The following is an 18,899-nucleotide window of genomic DNA, read 5'->3' on the forward strand; positions in this document are numbered from 1 at the left end:
TACCACTGCTCTTTTTAGAGGATAATTTATATTGTTCTATTTCCCTTTCAGCACATATATCTCTTTTACAAATATACACACATAAACTTATCTGTGTGCACACAAGCACATTCAAAGCAAGTGTTAAAATAGGCTGATATGAAATAATTAAATATTTAATAAACCAACCAGGTAGATTCAGTCAATGAATACTTAACTAATTCAGTTCAAATTTTAAAAAATTGAGTGTGAATACACCCAAAATTTAAGAATAAATTTCAAAAGCCCCTGTGCACTTTAACATATGACTACTGTGCCTTTCCCCTTTAAATTTCTTTTGTTTACAATCCCTTTATGACGTCATCACTCAACATCACTCACCAGTTTCAGGTTGCTATGCTCAAGTCCAGGCAACATATAGGCAGGGGAAATGTCTCTTCCAAGCTTGTAAGTCCTCTTTTTAATATTTTTCAGTATTTTAAGTAACCAATGTGCTCAATATGGCTACAAATGTATATGTTTAACTGTGAAGGATGTTTCTTTCATAGCCATTTTATTTATAAGTTAGAATTTGTATTTTAAACAGAGATATGAAATTTTCATTAATATATTAGATGTTTTGCTTTGAAATTTCACTAGTACAATCTTTTTTTTAACAAAATAGCTGTGAATCTTGACTATTTTATCTCTCTGGGTCTCAGTTTCTTACAACTACATCTTGTTTTAGGAATCATGGAAAGAATAAACTTATGTGAAGTCACTTTAAAATATAAAGCAGGAGGCCGGGCGCGGTGGCTCAAGCCTGTAATCCCAGCACTTTGGGAGGCCGAGGCGGGTGGATCACGAGGTCAAGAGATCGAGACCATCCTGGTCAACATGATGAAACCCCGTCTCTACTAAAACTACAAAAAATTAGCTGGGCATGGTGGCGCATGCCTGTAATCCCAGCTACTCAGGAGACTGAGGCAGGAGAATTGCCTGAACCCAGGAGGCGGAGGTTGTGGTGAGCCGAGATCGCGCCATTGCAATCCAGCCTGGGTAACAAGAGCGAAACTCCGTCTCAAAAAAAAAAATAATAATAAATAAATAAAGCAGGATACAACGTAGTAAGACTTTGTATGCTAGTTTGGTAAACTTAATTGTGTGTGTAAGCAAAATTAGACCATTCTATTTTTCTGATGAAAAGATTATTATTTCCAATAAAGTATAGTATGTTTATTTTTAAAGGCATCATTAAGTAGAAGATAAAGTATTCATATGGGATTACACTGTTATTCTGACGCCTTTAGTTGCTGTAGTGTTGTTTTTATTTTAAAAGTCAATCTCCTTTTAAAGAATATTGCTGAATGTAATTTAAAAATTAAGATAATGTAACCTATGCTAACTTACATCTATCAGATAATATCCTATGTATATTAAGTTTAACTATATAATATTGCCAATAATAAAAAAGTTTGACCGACGAAACCAGAAATTTCTTATGATACAACCTAATACAAAATGCTTGTAAAGTCTATAAGAAAAATACAATTAATGTGGAATAAAAATATGGGATATATGATTAGTCAATTTATAGAAAAAAATTAATTTCCAGTAAACATTAAAAAGTGCACAACCTCAATAATAAAAAGAAAATCTAGAAAATATTTGACTCAGAAATTCAAATTTTGGAGAATTATTCACAAAAAGGAATTACAGACATTTTCCCTCTTTAAATGATACATGTCTGCAATGTTCATATTTTTCTATTAGTGTGTATTACTTTTAGAAAATGAAAATTAAAGAAAGTTTGAAAGAAAGAGAGTGATTTGATCTAGAAATTAAAATTGGGCTCCCCAAATTGGGCTTCTCAAGTCACTAGCGCTTTTGCAGACATTTCTAGTTTGATGCTGCCTACATCTGATCATCCCTCTTAGGTCACAATGACCTCAGGTTTATGTCACCATTAGGCATTATGTCTTTGAAACTCCCTGTCATCAGCAACATCCTGATGTCCTCCTCTGCCACCTACCTGAATGATAACTCTGTCCTCTTGCTGTATGTTAAACCCAACTCTCTTTCAAATTCATTGCTTTTCCTACAGCCTTCAAGAAGGGATGATGTTTTTCTTCCTACACCCTATCCTACCACTGAACCTAAAAATGCAGTAGATGTCTGCTTTCTTCCTCAATGCTACTTCCAGGTCATTCTCTTTTTTTCCAAAAATAGCCAACTTTGAATCTCATTTCATCAGCTTATATCACCTGTGATCTTTCTTGTCTTATTCATCATCTGACTCCTAGTACTCCATTTCGTGATGATTTTCCATCTGGCTATCACTTTCTGCAAAAGTACCTTTGTCTTAATTCCTGGTAATTTTACTATTAGATGATCAATCTTATATCTAAAATTTTAATTATATGACTTTTTCTTCTTCAGTTATTTTATCTTACATCCTACTTTACTGGTTTACACTTGCACATATCCCTCCAGAATCTCAACTTCAAGCATTTCGCTCTCCAACTGATACCTCAGGTACCTATAAAAACCCCATTCCAACAATTCTTCCACCTCTAAGACTAACCACTGATTCTACTACCTTTTCCCTGTCACTGGCTAAGGACCTGCTTGTGGCTTTTCTTGTTGCCCATCATAAATCCTCATCTATCTTAGATTTTTACAGGTTCACGGCGATTTAGCACAAATATTTCCTTGCATACATCCTCAGCTCCCTTTACCCTACTCTCCTTTTTGACATTTCTGCCGAATACAAAACTTAATTTTTAATAAATTTAAACCTCTAATTATGCCACACACCTTTGCAAGATAAATATGCATGAGAAAAAAAAATGTGTACCCATAATAATTATCTTCAATTTAAATATAAAATGACAAATTTCAAGTGGGCCATTAATGCTACCTGGCAATTACATTTCTCCACAAGAAAATATGCAAGTCTGCATTCATCTTTACTCCAATACTCCGCCATCCATCCTGATAGAGCAGATGCTTTCTTCTTGCTATGATCTAACTCCTCTAACTAGGCATATTAGCTTCCTAAGGCTCCTGTAAGAACTACCAGAAACTGAGTGGTTTAAACTATCATATATTGTCTCACAGTTCTGGAGAGTACAAGTCCAAAATCAAGGTGTCAGCAGTATTGACTTATTCTGGAGGTTCTAAGGGACGCTCTGTTCCATGCCTCGCTCTCCTACTTTCTGGCAGTTTTTGGCAGTACCTGGTATTTTATGGCTTGTAGATGCATTACACCAATCTCTGCCTCCATTATTACATGACATCTACCTTTTGTCTATGTCTATTTCTCCCTTTGTTCTTATAAGAAAATGATTTTTTTTTCTTATGAGAACACTCATCACTAGCTTAGGACACAACTTAATTCAATATGATCTCATTTTTGTTTGATTATATCTGCAAAGATCCAATTCCAAATAAAGTAATATTCACAAGTACCAGATGTTAGAACTTGAATATAAATTTTGGGGACATAATTTAACTCATAACACAGCATTGGATTTTATTTACTATTTATGCATATAGCCTTTTTGTTAACTCATTTTCTTCTATATCATCATTTTTTCTTTACTCTTTGCAGATTTTGTCCCACCAGTGTTCAAAGAAAGTAGTAACTTGTACCACTTAAAAAATCCCTTTTCCACTTAAAAAGTCCCTTTTCCTTCAGAGCTTCTTCCAGTTGGCACCTCATTTTCTGTAAGCTTTACATAGTAAAGCTCTTGGAAAGAATTATTTATATTAGTTATCTCCACTTCCTATTCTCCAATTAACAGTCTCTTTCTAAACTAGATATTAATTGAAAAATTGAATGCCTGTGTATGGTGGATAATTTAACATCTTTTAAAATCTACTTAAAGTGAGAATTTCCCAAATAATTAAGTTCTGGTGATTGTTTCCATGGCAATTCTTTTGTTAATTATATTCATGTTCCTTCTCATTTTATTATAGGCAGCAAAGAGAAACTGCATCACACATTCAATGCTTTACCTGATAATTTCCTCAACTGAATATCCCAGTTCATCACTTAAGTTCTGTTCTTCACATAACTGTAGAAAACAGTTCAGCTGCATCCATATTTTCTTGGAGTTTTATTCAATGCAATCTAGGCTTTTTCTATCACATTTCTCAAAATTATTGTAACCTCTTCCCAATGCCCAGTTCCAAAGCCACTTCTACATCTTTAAATATATGTTACAGCAACAACCACCCCTGGTACCAACATTTGTATTGATTTTCTATTGTTGTTGTGGAAAATTGTCACAAACATAGTAGCTTAAACAACACAGTTTTATAGTTCTGGAGGTCAGAAATATAAAATCTAATTCACTGGGCTAAAATCAAAGGGTTAACAAGGGTGATTTCTTCTAAAGTCTGAGGGGAAAATCTATTTCCTTGTCTTTTTTAGCTTTCAGTGGCTATTCATAATTTTTGGCTTGTCCCCCTTCTTCCTCCTTCAAATTGCATCACTCCAGTCTCTGCTTTCATAATCACTTTGCTTCTCCTCCTCTGACCCTCTTTTCTCCCTCTTATAACAATTTTGGTAATTACAATTTTTGCCCTCTTGAACAATGCAGAATAACCTCCCAGTCTCAAGATTCTCAATTTAACCACTAATGCAAAGTCCCTTTTGCCATATAAGATAACATGCCCAGGTTCTAGAAATTAAAGTATGAATATTTTTAATTTTTCAGCCTTCAGCAGTACTTAATATTTAAGAGTTGAATGAATAATTTAGCGAAAACTGCAGCATAATTTATTGCCTATTTTGAGGGTTAATTCAATTATCAGGAAATAGAATTTAAAGAAAAGTGATGAATTAAACATAAATGGAGCAAAAAAAAATAGGACAAGAAGAAACCTATGTTTATAAATAGTAGATTTAAAGTAGGGAGTGCATAAACTGAAAAGGAATAAAAGATTTTAAGAGCAGGACTTCACTCCAGATCAAATCAATCAAATATAATTATTCAACTCTGTTAAACACGATAGCATATTTGAAAGTTTACTTTGAACACTGAAACACTATAAAAGCACAATGAAAATATTGTTCATTATTTATATTGTTGTCATAGCCATACTATTTCTCTAAAGAATCTTTGTCATGATGTTCAGAGATGTATATTTTCTTCTATTTATTTATTTTTTGTTTTCATTATCAGAGAAGGGAAAGCTGGTACAGTTTGTAATAACTAGATAATGGAAGCTTAATATATCATGCTATTTCATTATGGTTATAGATTTTATGCCCAGTTTAATAAATAGTTGTCTACTTTATATCATTCAGATATTGTCCTCTGTTATCTCCTGAAAGTTTTATTATTGTGTTGTTCAGCTTTAGGTCTTCAGTCTATTTGAGAGTGATTCTGGTACTTATTGTGAAACGGTGGTCAAAGATCACATTTTTTCCCTTGTAGATACTTAACTGATTAAAATCATTTATGAAAACACCATTTTTCCCCAGTGCATGAAACTTTTGGTATAATTTGTATGACTGTATCTATATAGGTCTCTTATTTTTCTTTTCATTCCACTCTATCAGTTGTCTTTGTGTCTGTATTTCATTATCTTAATTACTGTCACTCTAAACTAACTTGGTGTATTAATATGTGGCATTATATATCACATTATTTTACTTCCAAATTGTCTTGTATATTCTTGAATCCTTTATTTCCATATAAAAGGTAGAATTATAGACAATAATCAGAAAAACATTTATAAATTTACTGGGAATGCATTGAATTAATACATCAAGTTGGAGATAATTGCTATAGTTTCTATTACTGAGCCTTTCAAATTCTAACATGGTGTAGATATCTATTTGTGTATCTTTTAAAATTTATCTTAATATTAGTTTCTACTATTCAGTATAAAGCTATTGTACATATATATTTTTATATTTATTTCTAGGTATTTGTTATTTTTATTTGATTGTATAAAGGGTATTACTAAAAGATTTTCTAATTATTTCACTGGTATAAAGACAGGTAATTACATCTTTTTGTTATCTTTTAAAGCTGAGGAGTACAAGCGCACATTTCATATACAGGTAAACTTGTGTCATGAGGGTTCACTGTACAGATTAATCACTCAGGTATTAAGCCTGGTACCTATTAGTCATTTTTTTCCCCATTTATTTATTTTTTTGCATTTTAGGTTTTGGGGTACATGTGAAGAACATGCAAAATTGTTGCATAGGAACACACGTGGCAATGTGATTTGCTGCCTTCCTCCCCATCACCTACATCTGGCATTTCTCCCCTTGCTATCTCTCCCCAGCTTCCCACCCCTCACCGTCCCTCCCCTATTTCCTCCCAACTGACCCCAGTGTGTAGTGCTCCCCTCCCTGTGTCCATGTGTTCTCATTGTTCAACACCCGCCTATGAGTGAGAACATGCGGTGTTTGATCTTCTGCTCTTCTGTCAGTTTGCTGAGAATGATGGTTTCTAGGTTGACCCATGTCCCTACAAAGGACCCAAACTCATCATTTTTGATGGCTGCATAATATTCCATGGTGTACATGTGCCACATTTTCCCTATCCATTCTATCGTCGATGGGCATTTGGGTTGGTTACAGGTCTTTGCTATTGTAAACAGTGCTGCAATGAACATTCATGTGCACATGTCCTTATAGTAGAACGATTTGTAATCCTTTGGATATATACCCAATAATGGGATTGCTGGGTCAAATGGAATTTCTATTTCTAGGTCCTTGAGGAATCGCCACACTGTCTTCCACAATGGTTGAACTAATTTACACTCCCACCAACAGTGCAAAAGTGTTCCTATTTCTCCACATCCTCTCCAGCATCTGTTGTCTCCAGATTTTTTAATGATCGCCATTCTAAGTGGCGTGAGATGGTATCTCAATGTAGTTTTGATTTGCATTTTTCTAATGACCAGTGATGATGAGCATTTTTTCATATGTTTGTTGGCCTCATGTATGTCTTCTTTTGTAAAGTGTCTGTTCATATCCTTTGCCCACTTTTGAATGGGCTTGTTAGTTTTTTTCTTGTAAATCTGTTTTAGTTCTTTGTAAATTTTGGATATCAGCCCTTTGTCAGATGGGTAAACTGCAAAAATTTTTTCCCAATCTGTTGGTTGCTGATTCACTCTAATGATTGTTTCTTTTGCTGTGCAGAAGCTGTGGAGTTTGATTAGGTCCCATTTGTCTATTTTGGCTTTTGTTGTCAATGCTTTTGGTGTTTTGGTCTTGAAGTCCTTGCCTACACCTACGTCCTGAATGGTTTTGCCTAGATTTTCTTCTAGGGTTTTTATGGTGTTAGGTCTTATGTTTAAGTCTTTAATCCATCTGGAGTTAATTTTAGTGTAAGGTGTCAGGAAGGGGTCCAGTTTCTGCTTTCTGCACATGGCTAACCAGCTTTCCCATCACCATTTATTGAACAGGGAATCCTTTCCCCATTGCTTGTTATTGTCTGGTTTGTCAAAGATCAGATGGTTGTAGATATGTTGTGTTGCCTCCAAGACCTCTGTTCTGTTCCATTGGTCTATATCTCTGTTTTGGTACCAGTACCATGCTGTTTTGATTACTGTAGCCTTGTAGTATAGTTTGAAGTCTGGTAGTGTGATGCCCCCCGCTTTGTCCTTTTTGCTTAGAATTGACTTGGCTATGCGGGCTCTCTTTTGGTTCCATATGAAGTTTAAGGTGGTTTTTTCCAGTTCTGTGAAGAAGGTCATTGGTAGCTTGATGGGGATAGCATTGAATGTGTAAATTACTTTGGGCAGTATGGCCGTTTTCACGATATTGATTCTTCCTAACCGTGAACATGGAATGTTGCTCCATCTGTTTGTGTCCTCTCTTATTTCGTTGAGCAGTGGCTTGTGGTTCTCCTTGAAGAGGTTCTTTACGTTCCTTGTTAGTTGTATTCCTAGGTATTTTATTCTCTTTGTGGCAATTGTGAATGGAAGTTTGTTCTTGATTTGGCTCTCTTTAAGTCTGTTATTGGTGTATAGGAATGCATGTGATTTTTTCACATTGATTTTGTATCCTGAGACTTTGCTGAAGTTGCTTATCAGTTTCAGGAGGTTTGGGGTGGAGACAATTGGGTCTTCTAGATATACAATCATGTCGTCTGCAAATAGAGACAATTTGACTTCCTCCTTTCCTATTTGAATGCCCTTTATTTCTTTTTCTTGTCTGATTGTTCTGGCTAGAACTTCTAATACTATATTGAATAGCAGTGGTGAGAGAGGGCATCCTTGTCTGGTGCCACATTTCAAGGGGAATGCTTCCAGTTTTTGCCCATTCAGTATGATATTGGCTGTTGGTTTATCATAAATAGCTTTTATTATTTTGAGATACGTTCCATTGATACCTAGCTTATTGAGTGTTTTTAGCATAAAGGGCTGTTGAATTTTGTCAAAGGCCTTCTCTGCATCAATTGAGATAATCATGTGGTTTTTGTCTTTGGTTCTGTTTATGTGGTGAATTACGTTTATAGACTTGCGTATGTTGAACCAGCCTTGCATCCCCGGGATGAAGCCTACTTGATCATGGTGGATAAGCTTTTTGATGTGCTGTTGCAATCGGCTTGTCAGTATTTTATTGAAGATTTTTGCATCTATGTTCATCATGGATATTGGCCTGCAGTTTTCTTTTCTTGTTGAGTCTCTGCCGGGTTTTGGAATCAGGATGATGTTGGTCTCATAAAATGATTTGGGAAGAATTCCCTCTTTTTGTATTGTTTGGAATAGTTTCAGAAGAAATGGCACCAGCTCCTCTTTGTATGTCTGGTAGAATTCAGCTGTGAACCCATCTGGACCTGGGCTTTTTTTGGGTGGTAAGCTCTTAATTGCTGCCTCAACTTCAGACCTTGTTATGGGTCTGTTCAGGGTTTCGGCTTCTTCCTGGTTTAGGCTTGGCAGTAGGCAAGTGTCCAGGAATTTATCCATTTCTTCCAGGTTTATTAGATTGTGTGCATAGAGTTGTTTGTAATAATCTCTGATGATGGTTTGAATTTCTGTGGAATCTGTGGTGATATCCCCTTTATCGTTTTTTATTGTATCTATTTGGTTATTCTCTCTTTCCTTTTTTATTAATCTGGCTAGTGGTCTGTCTATTTTGTTGATCTTTTCAAAAAAACAGCTCCTGTGTTTATTGATTTTTTGAACGGTTTTTTGTGTCTCTATCTCCTTCAGTTCTGCTCTGATCTTAGCTATTTCTTGTCTTCTGCTAGACTTTGAGTTTTTTTGATCTTGCTCCTCTAGCTCTTTCAGTTTTGACGATAGGGTGTCAATTTTTGATCTCTCCTTGCTTCTCATGTGGGCACTTATTGCTATATATTTTCCTCTAGAGACTGCTTTAAATGTGTCCCAGAGATTCTGGTATGTTTTGTCTTCATTCTGGTTGGTTTCGAAGAACATCTTTATTTCTGTCTTTATTTCATTGTTTATCCAGTCAACATTCAAGAGCAAGTTGTTCAGTTTCCATGAAGCTCTGCGGTTCTGGGTTGGTTTTTGAATTCTGAGTTCTAACTTGATTGCACTGTGGTCTGAGAGACTGTTTGTTACGATTTCCGTTCTTTTGCATTTGCTGAGGAGTGATTAACTGCCAATTATGTGGTCAATTTTAGAGTAGGTGTGATTTGGTTCTGAGAAGAATGTATATTCTGTGGATTTGGGGTGGAGAGTTCTGTAAATGTCTATTAGGTTTGCTTGGTCCAGGTCTGAGTTCAAGTCCTGGATATCCTTGTTAATTTTCTGTCTGGTTGATCTGTCTAATATTGACAATGGAGTGTTAAAGTCTCCCACTATTATTGTGTGGGAGTCTAAGTCTCTTTGTAAGTCATTAAGAACTTGCCTTATGTATCTGGGTGCTCCTGTATTGGGTGCGTATATATTTAGGATCGTTAGCTCTTCTTGTTGCATTGATCCTTTTACCATTATGTAATGTCCCTCTTTGTCTCTTATGATCTTTGTTGCTTTAAAGTCTAATTTATCAGAGATGAGAATTGCAACTCCTGCTTTTTTTTGCTCTCCATTTGCTTGGTAAATCTTCCTCCATCCCTTTATTTTGAGCCTTTGTGTATCCTTGCATGTGAGATGGGTTTCCTGGATACAGCACACCGATGGGTTTTGTCTTTTTATCCAATTTGCCAGTCTGTGTCTTTTGATTGGGGCATTTAGTCTATTTACATTTATGGTTAATATTGTTATGTGTGAATTTGATACTGCCATTTTGGTGCTAGCTGGGTGTTTTGCCCTTTAGTTGAGCTGGTACTTGTTGTTCCTTTATATGTGTAGAGCCTCTTTCAGGAGCTCTTGTAGAGCTGGCCTGGTGGTGACAAAATCTCTGAGGACAAAATGTTCCCGAAGGATTTTATTTTTCCTTCACTTATGAAGCTTAGTTTGGCTGGATAGGAGATTCGGGGTTGAAAGTTCTTTTCTTTAAGGATGTTGAATATTGGCCCCCACTCTCTTCTGGCTTGTAGGGTTTCTGCTGAGAGATCTGCTGTGAATCTGATGGGCTTCCCTTTATGGGTAACCCGACCTTTCTCTCTCGCTGCCCTTAGTATTTTCTCCTTCATTTCAACCCTGGTGAATCTGATGATTTTGTGCCTTGGGGTTGCTCTTCTTGATGAATATCTTTGTGGTGTTCTCTGTATTTCCTGGACTTGAATGTTTGCCTGCCTTGCTAGGTTGGGGAAGTTTTCCTGGATAATATCCTGAAGAGTATTTTCCAACTTGGATTCATTCACTTCGTCGCATTCGGGTACACCTATCCAAGGTAGGTTAGGTCTTTTCACATAGTCCCACATTTCTTGGAGACTTTGTTCATTCCTTTTTACCCTTTTTTCTCCAGTCTTGCCTTCCCGTTTTAGTTCATTGAGTTGATCTTCGACCTCTGATATCATTTCTTCTGCTTGGTCAATTCGGCTGTTGATACTTGTGCATGCTTCACGAAGTTCTCGTGTTGTGTTTTTCAGCTCCATCAATTCACTTATATTCCTTTCAATTTTGTCCATTCTCGTTAGCATTTCATCAAATCTTTTTTCAAGGTTCTTAGTTTCTTTGCATTTGGTTAGAACATGTTCTTTAAGTTCACAGAAGTTTCTTACTACCCACCTTCTGAATTCTGATTCTGTCATTTCATCACACTCATTCTCCATCCAACCTTGTTCCCTTGCTGGTGAGGAGTTGTGATCCCTTTTAGGAGGAGAGGTGTTCTGGTTTCGGGTGTTTTCATCCTTTCTGTGCTGGTTTCTTCCCATCTTTAAGGATTTATCCACCTGTCGACTTTGTAGTTGCTGGTTTTCAGATTGGGTCTCAAATCTTTCTGATTGACGTTCTGTTTGTTGATGATGAGGTTATGTCTGTTTCTTGGTTTTCCTTCTGACAGTCTGGCCCCTCTGCTGTAGGTCTGCTGAGGTTCACTCCAGGTCCTGCTTGCCTGGGGTTCACCTGCAGCAGCTGCTGAACAGCAAGGGTTGTTACCAGTTTTCTTCTTCTGCTATCTTTGTCCCAGAAGGATACCCGCCTATTGTCAATCTGATCCCTCTTTTATGAGTTGTCTTTTTGGATATATAGGAGTTAGGGAGCTGCTTGAGGAGACAGTCTCTTCTTTATAGGAGTTCAAATGGTGAGCTGTGAGCTCTGTTGTTGTTCATTCAGAGCTGCTGGGCAGGTACTTTTAGGTCTGCTGCAGCAGAACTCATAAACTGCTTTTTGTTCCCAGGTGCTCTGTACCAGGGATTTGGGGCTTTATTTATGAGTTTCCGTTAAGCTGCCGCCTTCTTTTTTTTTTTTTTTTTTTTTCCTTCAGACCTGCCCAGCCCAGCAAGGAGGCAGCCTAGTCACTGTCGGCCTATAGCAGCTTTGCTGGGCTGCTGTGGGCTCTGCCCCGCTGCCGAGTGAACTTCCCTGCAGTCCTGTTTATATGGGTGTACTTAGAACTGCTTTGGGGATGATGGCCTGCCTCTGTTGAGGTGGAGTCTCTTTGCTGTGGCGGGTTGCCTTGGCAACGTCGGGCTGCCCCAGCAATGGCGGGTTGCCTTGGCAACGGCCGGCTGCCTAGGTAATGGCAGACGCCCCTCCCCCACAGAGCTGGACCGTCCCGGTTCAACTACGCTTGCTGTGAAAGTCTCAATCCAGAGTTTCTGGTTGCTGTTCTTTTGTGGGGGTGGGGACAGCCGAGCCTGATCGCCTGGCTCCCTGCCTCAGAGCCTTTTTTAAGTTGGTGTTCCAGTCGCCTGTTGAAGAGGCACCGGGGTCTGTTTGTTTTCCCCTGCGGCCAGTCACTGCACTGGCTTAAACAGCGGCACTGAGGTTTGTGTCGCTTTTTTTTTTTTTTTTTTTTGCCCTGGAATCTACTGTCCTGGTTCTCTGCTCAGTCCCCTTTTTGAACCGGCGAATGGGCGATTTCCCGTGGCTCCAATCACCAGCCGAAAGGGCACCCGGACCGGTGTATTTTTTTTTTTTTTTTTGAGACGGGGTTTCGCTCTTGTTACCCAGGCTGGAGTGCAATGGCGTGATCTCGGCTCACCGCAACCTCCGCCTCCTGGGTTCAGGCAATTCTCCTGCCTCAGCCTCCTGAGTAGCTGGGATTACAGGCACGCGCCACCATGCCCAGCTAATTTTTTGTATTTTTAGTAGAGACGGGGTTTCACCATGTTGACCAGGTTGGTCTCGATCTCTTGACCTCGTGATCCACCCGCCTCGGCCTCCCAAAGTGCTGGGATTACAGGCTTGAGCCACCGCGCCCGGCCCCGGACCGGTATATTTTGTATGGAGAACCGCGGCTCCGGGGCGCCGATAAAGCAGCCACGTGGGGCACAGCAGCCGCGCTGGCCGGCACAGCTGCGCTGGCCGAAACAGCCGTGCTGGCGACCGTGGAGCTCCTCTGCCCGGGAATTTCCTAGTCTGTGGGCAATAACAACCTGGCGTCCACTCACCCTCTGCGCTTTCACTGGGAGCTGCAATCCTGAGCTGTTCCTAAATGGCCATCTTGGATCGTCTCACCTCCCCATTAGTCATTTTTATATGATTCTTTCCTTCCTCTTACCCTTTACTCTCCACCCTCTGATAGACCCCGGTATGTGTTGTTCCACTCTATGTGCCCATGTGTTTGTATCATTCAGCTTCCATTTATAAGTGAGAACATGCAGTGTTTGGTTTTCTGTACCTGCTTTAATATGCTGAGGAGAATAGCTTCCAAAGCCATCCATAGCCCTGAAAAGGACATGATCTCATTCCTTTTAGTGGCTGCATAGTATTCCATAGTGGATATGTACCACATTTTCTTTATGCAATCTACCATTAATGAGCATTTGGGTTTATTCCATCTCCTTGCTATTGTGAATAGTGTTGCAATGAACATAAGTGTGCACTTATCTTTATAATAGAATGATTTATATTCCTTTGGGTATGTACTCAGTAATGTGATTGTTGGGTCAAATTATATTTCTTCCTCCAGGACTTTGATGAATTGCCACATTTTTTTCACAATGGTTGGACTAATTTATACTCCCATCAACAGTCTATAAGCATTTTTTTTCTCTGCAACTTTGCCAGCATCTGTTATTTTCTGAATTTTTAGTAAGAGTCAAAAGCTCAACATCACTGATCAATGGAGAAATGCAAATGAAAACCACAATGAGATAGTCTCACACCAGTCAGAATGGCTATTATTACATTTTATCTTTTGTCTTTCATAATCTTACTAAATTCACTTATTACTTTTGATAGTGCCTCTGTAGATATTTTGAATTTTCTCAGTAAACAGTCACGTTCCCCTTAAATAATGACAGTTTTATTTGTTCTTTTCCTCTTTTGATGATTTTAACTTATTTTTACTTGCCTTATCTTTCTTCTTATTGCACTGATATTTCCATTACCATGTTCAATTAAAATTATACTAGTGAACATCCTTTTCTTGTTTCTGAGGTCAGGAAAAAATTTCCAACTTTTCGCTATAGGGTAATACATTTGTTGCAGGTTTTCTTTAGATTCCCATTTATAGATTAAGGTAGTTCTTAACTATTCTGTGTTTGCTAAAAATTTATTGTAAATAAGTGATAGATATTATCAAATATTTTTTCTACATGTTGAGATAATCATATAGTTTTTTTCTTTACTGTCTCAATGTAGTCAATTTCGTATGTTAAAACAACCTGAAATAAGCTCCACTAGGTCATCATATAATATCCTTTCTATTTATTAAATTTTCCAAAAATGTTTAAAGATTTTGGCATCAGCTGGACACAGTGGCTCATGCTAGTAATCCCAATGCCTTGGGAGGCCAAGATTGGAGGGTTGCCTGAGGCCAATAATTTGAGACCAGGCTAGACAACATAGTCAGACTCTATCTTTACAAAAAAATAAAAAAATAAAATAAAAATCAGCCAGGTATTGAAGTGTACACCTGTACTCCTAGCTATTTGGGGAGTGTTAGGCAGGAGGATCACTTGAGCCCAGGAGTTAAAGGAGTTGCAGTGAGCCATCATCATGCCACTGCACTCCAGCTTGGGTTACAGAAAGACACCCTGTCTCAAAAAAAAAAAAAAAAGAAAAGAAAAAAGAATTTTGGCATGAAGGTTTATGAAAGATGTAGGCCTATAATTTTACTTTGAATTAAAGACCTTGCCAGGTGTTGGTAGCTAGGTTATGCTCACTTCATAAAAAATTTATAAATGTTGCCTCCTTTTCTACTCTTTGAATGAATTTGTAAACAATTTTTTTAGGAATATGGAAGAAATGATCAATGAAGACATTTGGACCTGGAGTTCACTGTGCCGGTAAGTTTTTAATTAGTGAGTCAACATCTTTAGTGTATTCTATTTCCTTCCACTTAACTTTTCATGTGTTTTTCCCCAAGGAATTTGTCTATTTTATCTAAATTTTCAAATTAATTGGCATAAAGCTATTGTCTTCTCTTTAATTTTTACTCTTATATTTGTTATTTTGTATTCGTACTAACATTTTGGCTTTAATTTGTTGCTCTATGTTTAGCTCCTTTAGTGGATACATAAGTCATAGACTTTCAGCCCCTCTTCTTTTCTGATATATAAACTGAAGGTTATAATATTTTATCTGAATAGGAATTAGAGTAGCACAAGTTTGTAAATATCAGTTTTCTTTATTATATTCAAAATATTTGTCAAAATATTTTTTAACTTTTATTGTGATTTATTGTGGCTTCCCCTTATCTGTGGGGAATATGCACCAAGGTTCCCTATAGAAGCCTGAATCTGAAGATAGTAGTGAACACTATATATATGCTATAGTACATATGTGTGCGTATATATATAGTAGTGAACACTATATATATGAAACCGCCATATATATACACATATATATGTGTATATATATAGTGTTCACTACACACTATATATATATATATATATGTATATATGTATATGCACATATACTTACCTATGATAAAGTTTAATTTGTAACAGGCACAGAAACAGATTAACAGCAATAACTAATAATAAAATAGAACAATTATAATATACTGCAATAAAAGTTATGTGAATGTGGCCCCTCTCTCTTTCTCTTTCGAACTGTCTCTATCTCCCCTGACCTTCCAAAATATATTATTGTACTGTACTCACCTATTTTCTAATCATGGTTCATTGTGGCTAACTGAAACTGTGGAAGATAAAACTGTGGATAATGGGAGACTACTGTAGTTTTTACATATGCTGAGAAATCTACTAATAGCCTTATGAGGTTCCCTTGTATGTGACAAGTTTATTTTCTCCTTGTCCTGTCATTTTTTTCTTTTTGTCTTTGACTTTTTGAACTTGCTTATAATGTGTCCTAATAAAGTTTGCTTTATATTTAATCTCTTCTAGGTTGTTTGGGCTTCATAGATTTGAATACTCATTTTCTTTTCCAGATTTGGGAAGTTTTCTATTATTTTTTACATAAGCTTTTGATTCTTTTCTCTTTCTCTACTCCTTCTGGGAAACCCATTATATATATATATATATATATATATATATATATATATATATACACACACACACACTCACACACACACACACACGTGTGTGTGTGTAGGTTTGTTTAACCGTGTTCCTCTAATTCCTGTAGTCTTTCTTATCTCTTTTTCAGTTGTTGGTAATTTTTAAGAAAACTTTCTTTACTCATAAGTTCACTGATTCTTTTTCTGCTTGGCTGAGTCTGCTGTTGAAGCTCCCTTTCTATGAAATTAGTCAGTTTAATCATTATGTTCTTTAGCACCAGGAATTCTGTTTGGTTCTTTTTTTATAGTTTCTATCTCTTTGTTGAACTTTCCATTTTCTTTGTGTGTTATTTTCGTGGCTTTGTTTATATGAGTATCTGTATTTTCTTGTAGCACACTGAGTTACTTCAAGGTGATTATTTTGAAATCATTGTCAGGAAGTTTTAAAATATCCATTTCCCTTGGGTGGGTTACTGGTCTTTTATGTTGTTCCTTTGGTGGTTCTATGTTTTCCGGATTATTGATAATATTTGTGGCCATGCATTGATGTATGCACATTTGAAGAAGTATGCACTTTTTTCAGTCTTTACAAATTTGCTACAGAAGGGAACACCCTTCACCAGTAATCTTATCCAGAGATTGTGGGAAAGAAATCTGGCTTGGTTTACAGGTGGGCCTAGTGCTGGGATACTCAGTCAGACTGTACTTGTTTCTAGATGAGCAGGTGGGTAGGCCTGGTGCCTGGCAACAAAGAGTGGGGCCTAGAACATGAATCATGAAAGCTAGCCTGAAGCCTGGGTCCACGATTGAGTCCACAGGAATTGGCCAGGTGGTGTGTTTGTTCTGGTGCTTGGGCTCATGTGGATGGGCCTGGAGACTGAGTCCATGGGGCTAGCCTACACCAGGGTGGGCCTGGAGCTTGAGAATATGGGGTTAGGCCTGGGTCCTGGGCCTGTGGATGGCAGAAAGGCACCAGGATCTACTGGAGTGTGCCTGGACTCTGAGTCTGCTGGAACAGACCTGGAGTCATTGGGAATGTCTTAACACCTTGGACTAGCCTGGTGCTAGAGAATACCTGGATCCTGGGATAGGAGGCTCAGTCTGGAGCCTAGGTCTGTGGGATGAACCTGGAGGAAAGGTCTTTAAGGGCTTGATTAGAGCCTGTAGCCATAAGGATCAGTTTGGAATCTTGGGCCTAAAAACTAGCCTGGTATTGGGTAAACATAGAGGTTATTTTTGTAAGAGCAAGACTGAAGGCTGTATCTGTAAGGGCTAGCCTGTTGCCTCAAGTAATGCAGGCCAGTGTGGATCTGAGGTCTGCAAGTACCAACTAGTTGCTGAGATGAAGCTGGAGGTTGGGTAGACACATGTTGGTCTGCAGCTTCAAGGGCTGTCCTGGTTCTCAATTTTACTGGAAACTACATGTTCAGGGGCAAGACTTGGGCCTTTATCTGTGAGGGCTGACCTGGAGCCTCAGTCCATGGGGGCCAGACTGGAACCTTGTTCCACAGGAGCAGCTCTGGTGCCTGAGTCCATGAAGACTGACCTAGTACTGGAATCTTCTGGGTTGTTTCTGGACCCTGAGTCTGCTGGAGTGTGGGTTATCAGAGTCTAGTTAGAAGCCTGGGGACACAAAGGTCAACCTGGCACTGAGCAGGTCTTAAGCTTGTGTGCTGGGGCCAACCTCGAGTGCCCACCAGGTCCATGGGTGCCTAGCAGGGGCCTGAGAGCATGGTGGCTGGTGTAGAGCTTGGGTCTGCAAGTGCCAGCCTGTATTTTAGGACTGTGGGGGCCAATCTTAGGGCTCGGGCAGTCCTGAAATTTGGTCTATGTGGGCAATCTTCTATTGGCAGTCTGGTCTGATGCCTAAGGCTGTAGGGGCTGCCTGAACTTGGGGTCTTCAAGTGCCAGCCTAGCAACTAGAGCTGTGGGAGTCAGCTTGGTAGTAGGACAGGACTGGAGCTTTGAGCAGGGCTGTAATCTGAGTCTATGGAACAAGCCAGAGCTCTGGGGGCTAGTCTGGCACTGAGATAGGCCTGGATGCTCAATTCATGGGTGCTGGCCTGGAGGCTGCAGGTATTAACTTTGTCTATAGTGGGGGCAAGCCTGGAGCCAGAGTCTGCCAGGCTTGCCTGGAGCCTAGGGCCATGGGGTCCAGCAAGGTGCTCGGTTTTACTGGGGCAGGCCTGCAATCATATGCCATATAATCTCAATACTTTGATACTTGTTGTGACTTGCTTTATTGCCCAGTGTATTTATAGTATGTCAAATTTTGTTATTCCAATTTTCTATATCTCCACTGATATATATATATATATATATATATATATACATACATATATACATATATATATACATACATATATACATATATACATATATATATATATATGTTCTGGGATACATGTGCAGAACATGCAGGTTAGTTACGTAAGTATACACATGTAATGGTGGTTTGCTGCATCCATCACCCTATCATCTACATTAGGTATTTCTCCTAATTCTATCCCTCTTCTATCCACCCACCCGCTGCTGTCCCTGCCCTAGCCCCACACCCCAAAATAGGTGTGTGATGTTTCCCTCCCCGTGTCCATATGTTCTCATTGTTCAACAGCCACTTATGAATGAGAACATGTGGTGTTTCGTTTTCTGTTCTTGTGTCAGTTTGCTATAATGATGGTTTCCAGCTTTATCCATGTGCCTGCAAAGGACATGAACTTATCCTTTTTTATGGCTGCATAATATTCCATGGTGTATATTTGCCACATTTTCTTTATCCAGTCTAGCATTGATGGGCATTTGAGTTGGTTCCAAGTCTTTGCTATTATGAACAGTGATACAATAAACATACATGTGCATGTGTCTTTATAATAAAATGATTTATAATTGTTTGGGTATATACCCAGTAATAGGATTGCTGGGTCAAGTGATATTTCTACTTCTAGATCCTTGAGGAATTGCCATACTGTGTTCCACAATGGTT

The 18,899-nt window shown here is 38.3% G+C and overlaps 1 protein-coding gene across 1 annotated transcript in view; it reads left to right on the forward strand.

Moving 5' to 3' along the window:
• Positions 1 to 373: 373 nt before the first annotated feature.
• CYLC1 (cylicin 1) overlaps positions 374 to 18,899 on the forward strand; it is a 42,484-nt gene continuing 23,958 nt past the window's right edge. Inside the window, exon 1 of the mRNA XM_032251390.1 lies at positions 374 to 426. Coding sequence (XP_032107281.1) covers positions 410 to 426 — 17 coding nt within the window. The 5' untranslated portion in view covers positions 374 to 409. The remainder of the gene's footprint in view (positions 427 to 18,899) is intronic.

This window comes from Sapajus apella, unplaced genomic scaffold, assembly GCF_009761245.1.
Source record: "Sapajus apella isolate SASKATOON/1434 unplaced genomic scaffold, GSC_monkey_1.0 scaffold75, whole genome shotgun sequence".
In the NCBI taxonomy this organism is placed as follows: Eukaryota; Metazoa; Chordata; class Mammalia; order Primates; family Cebidae; genus Sapajus; species Sapajus apella.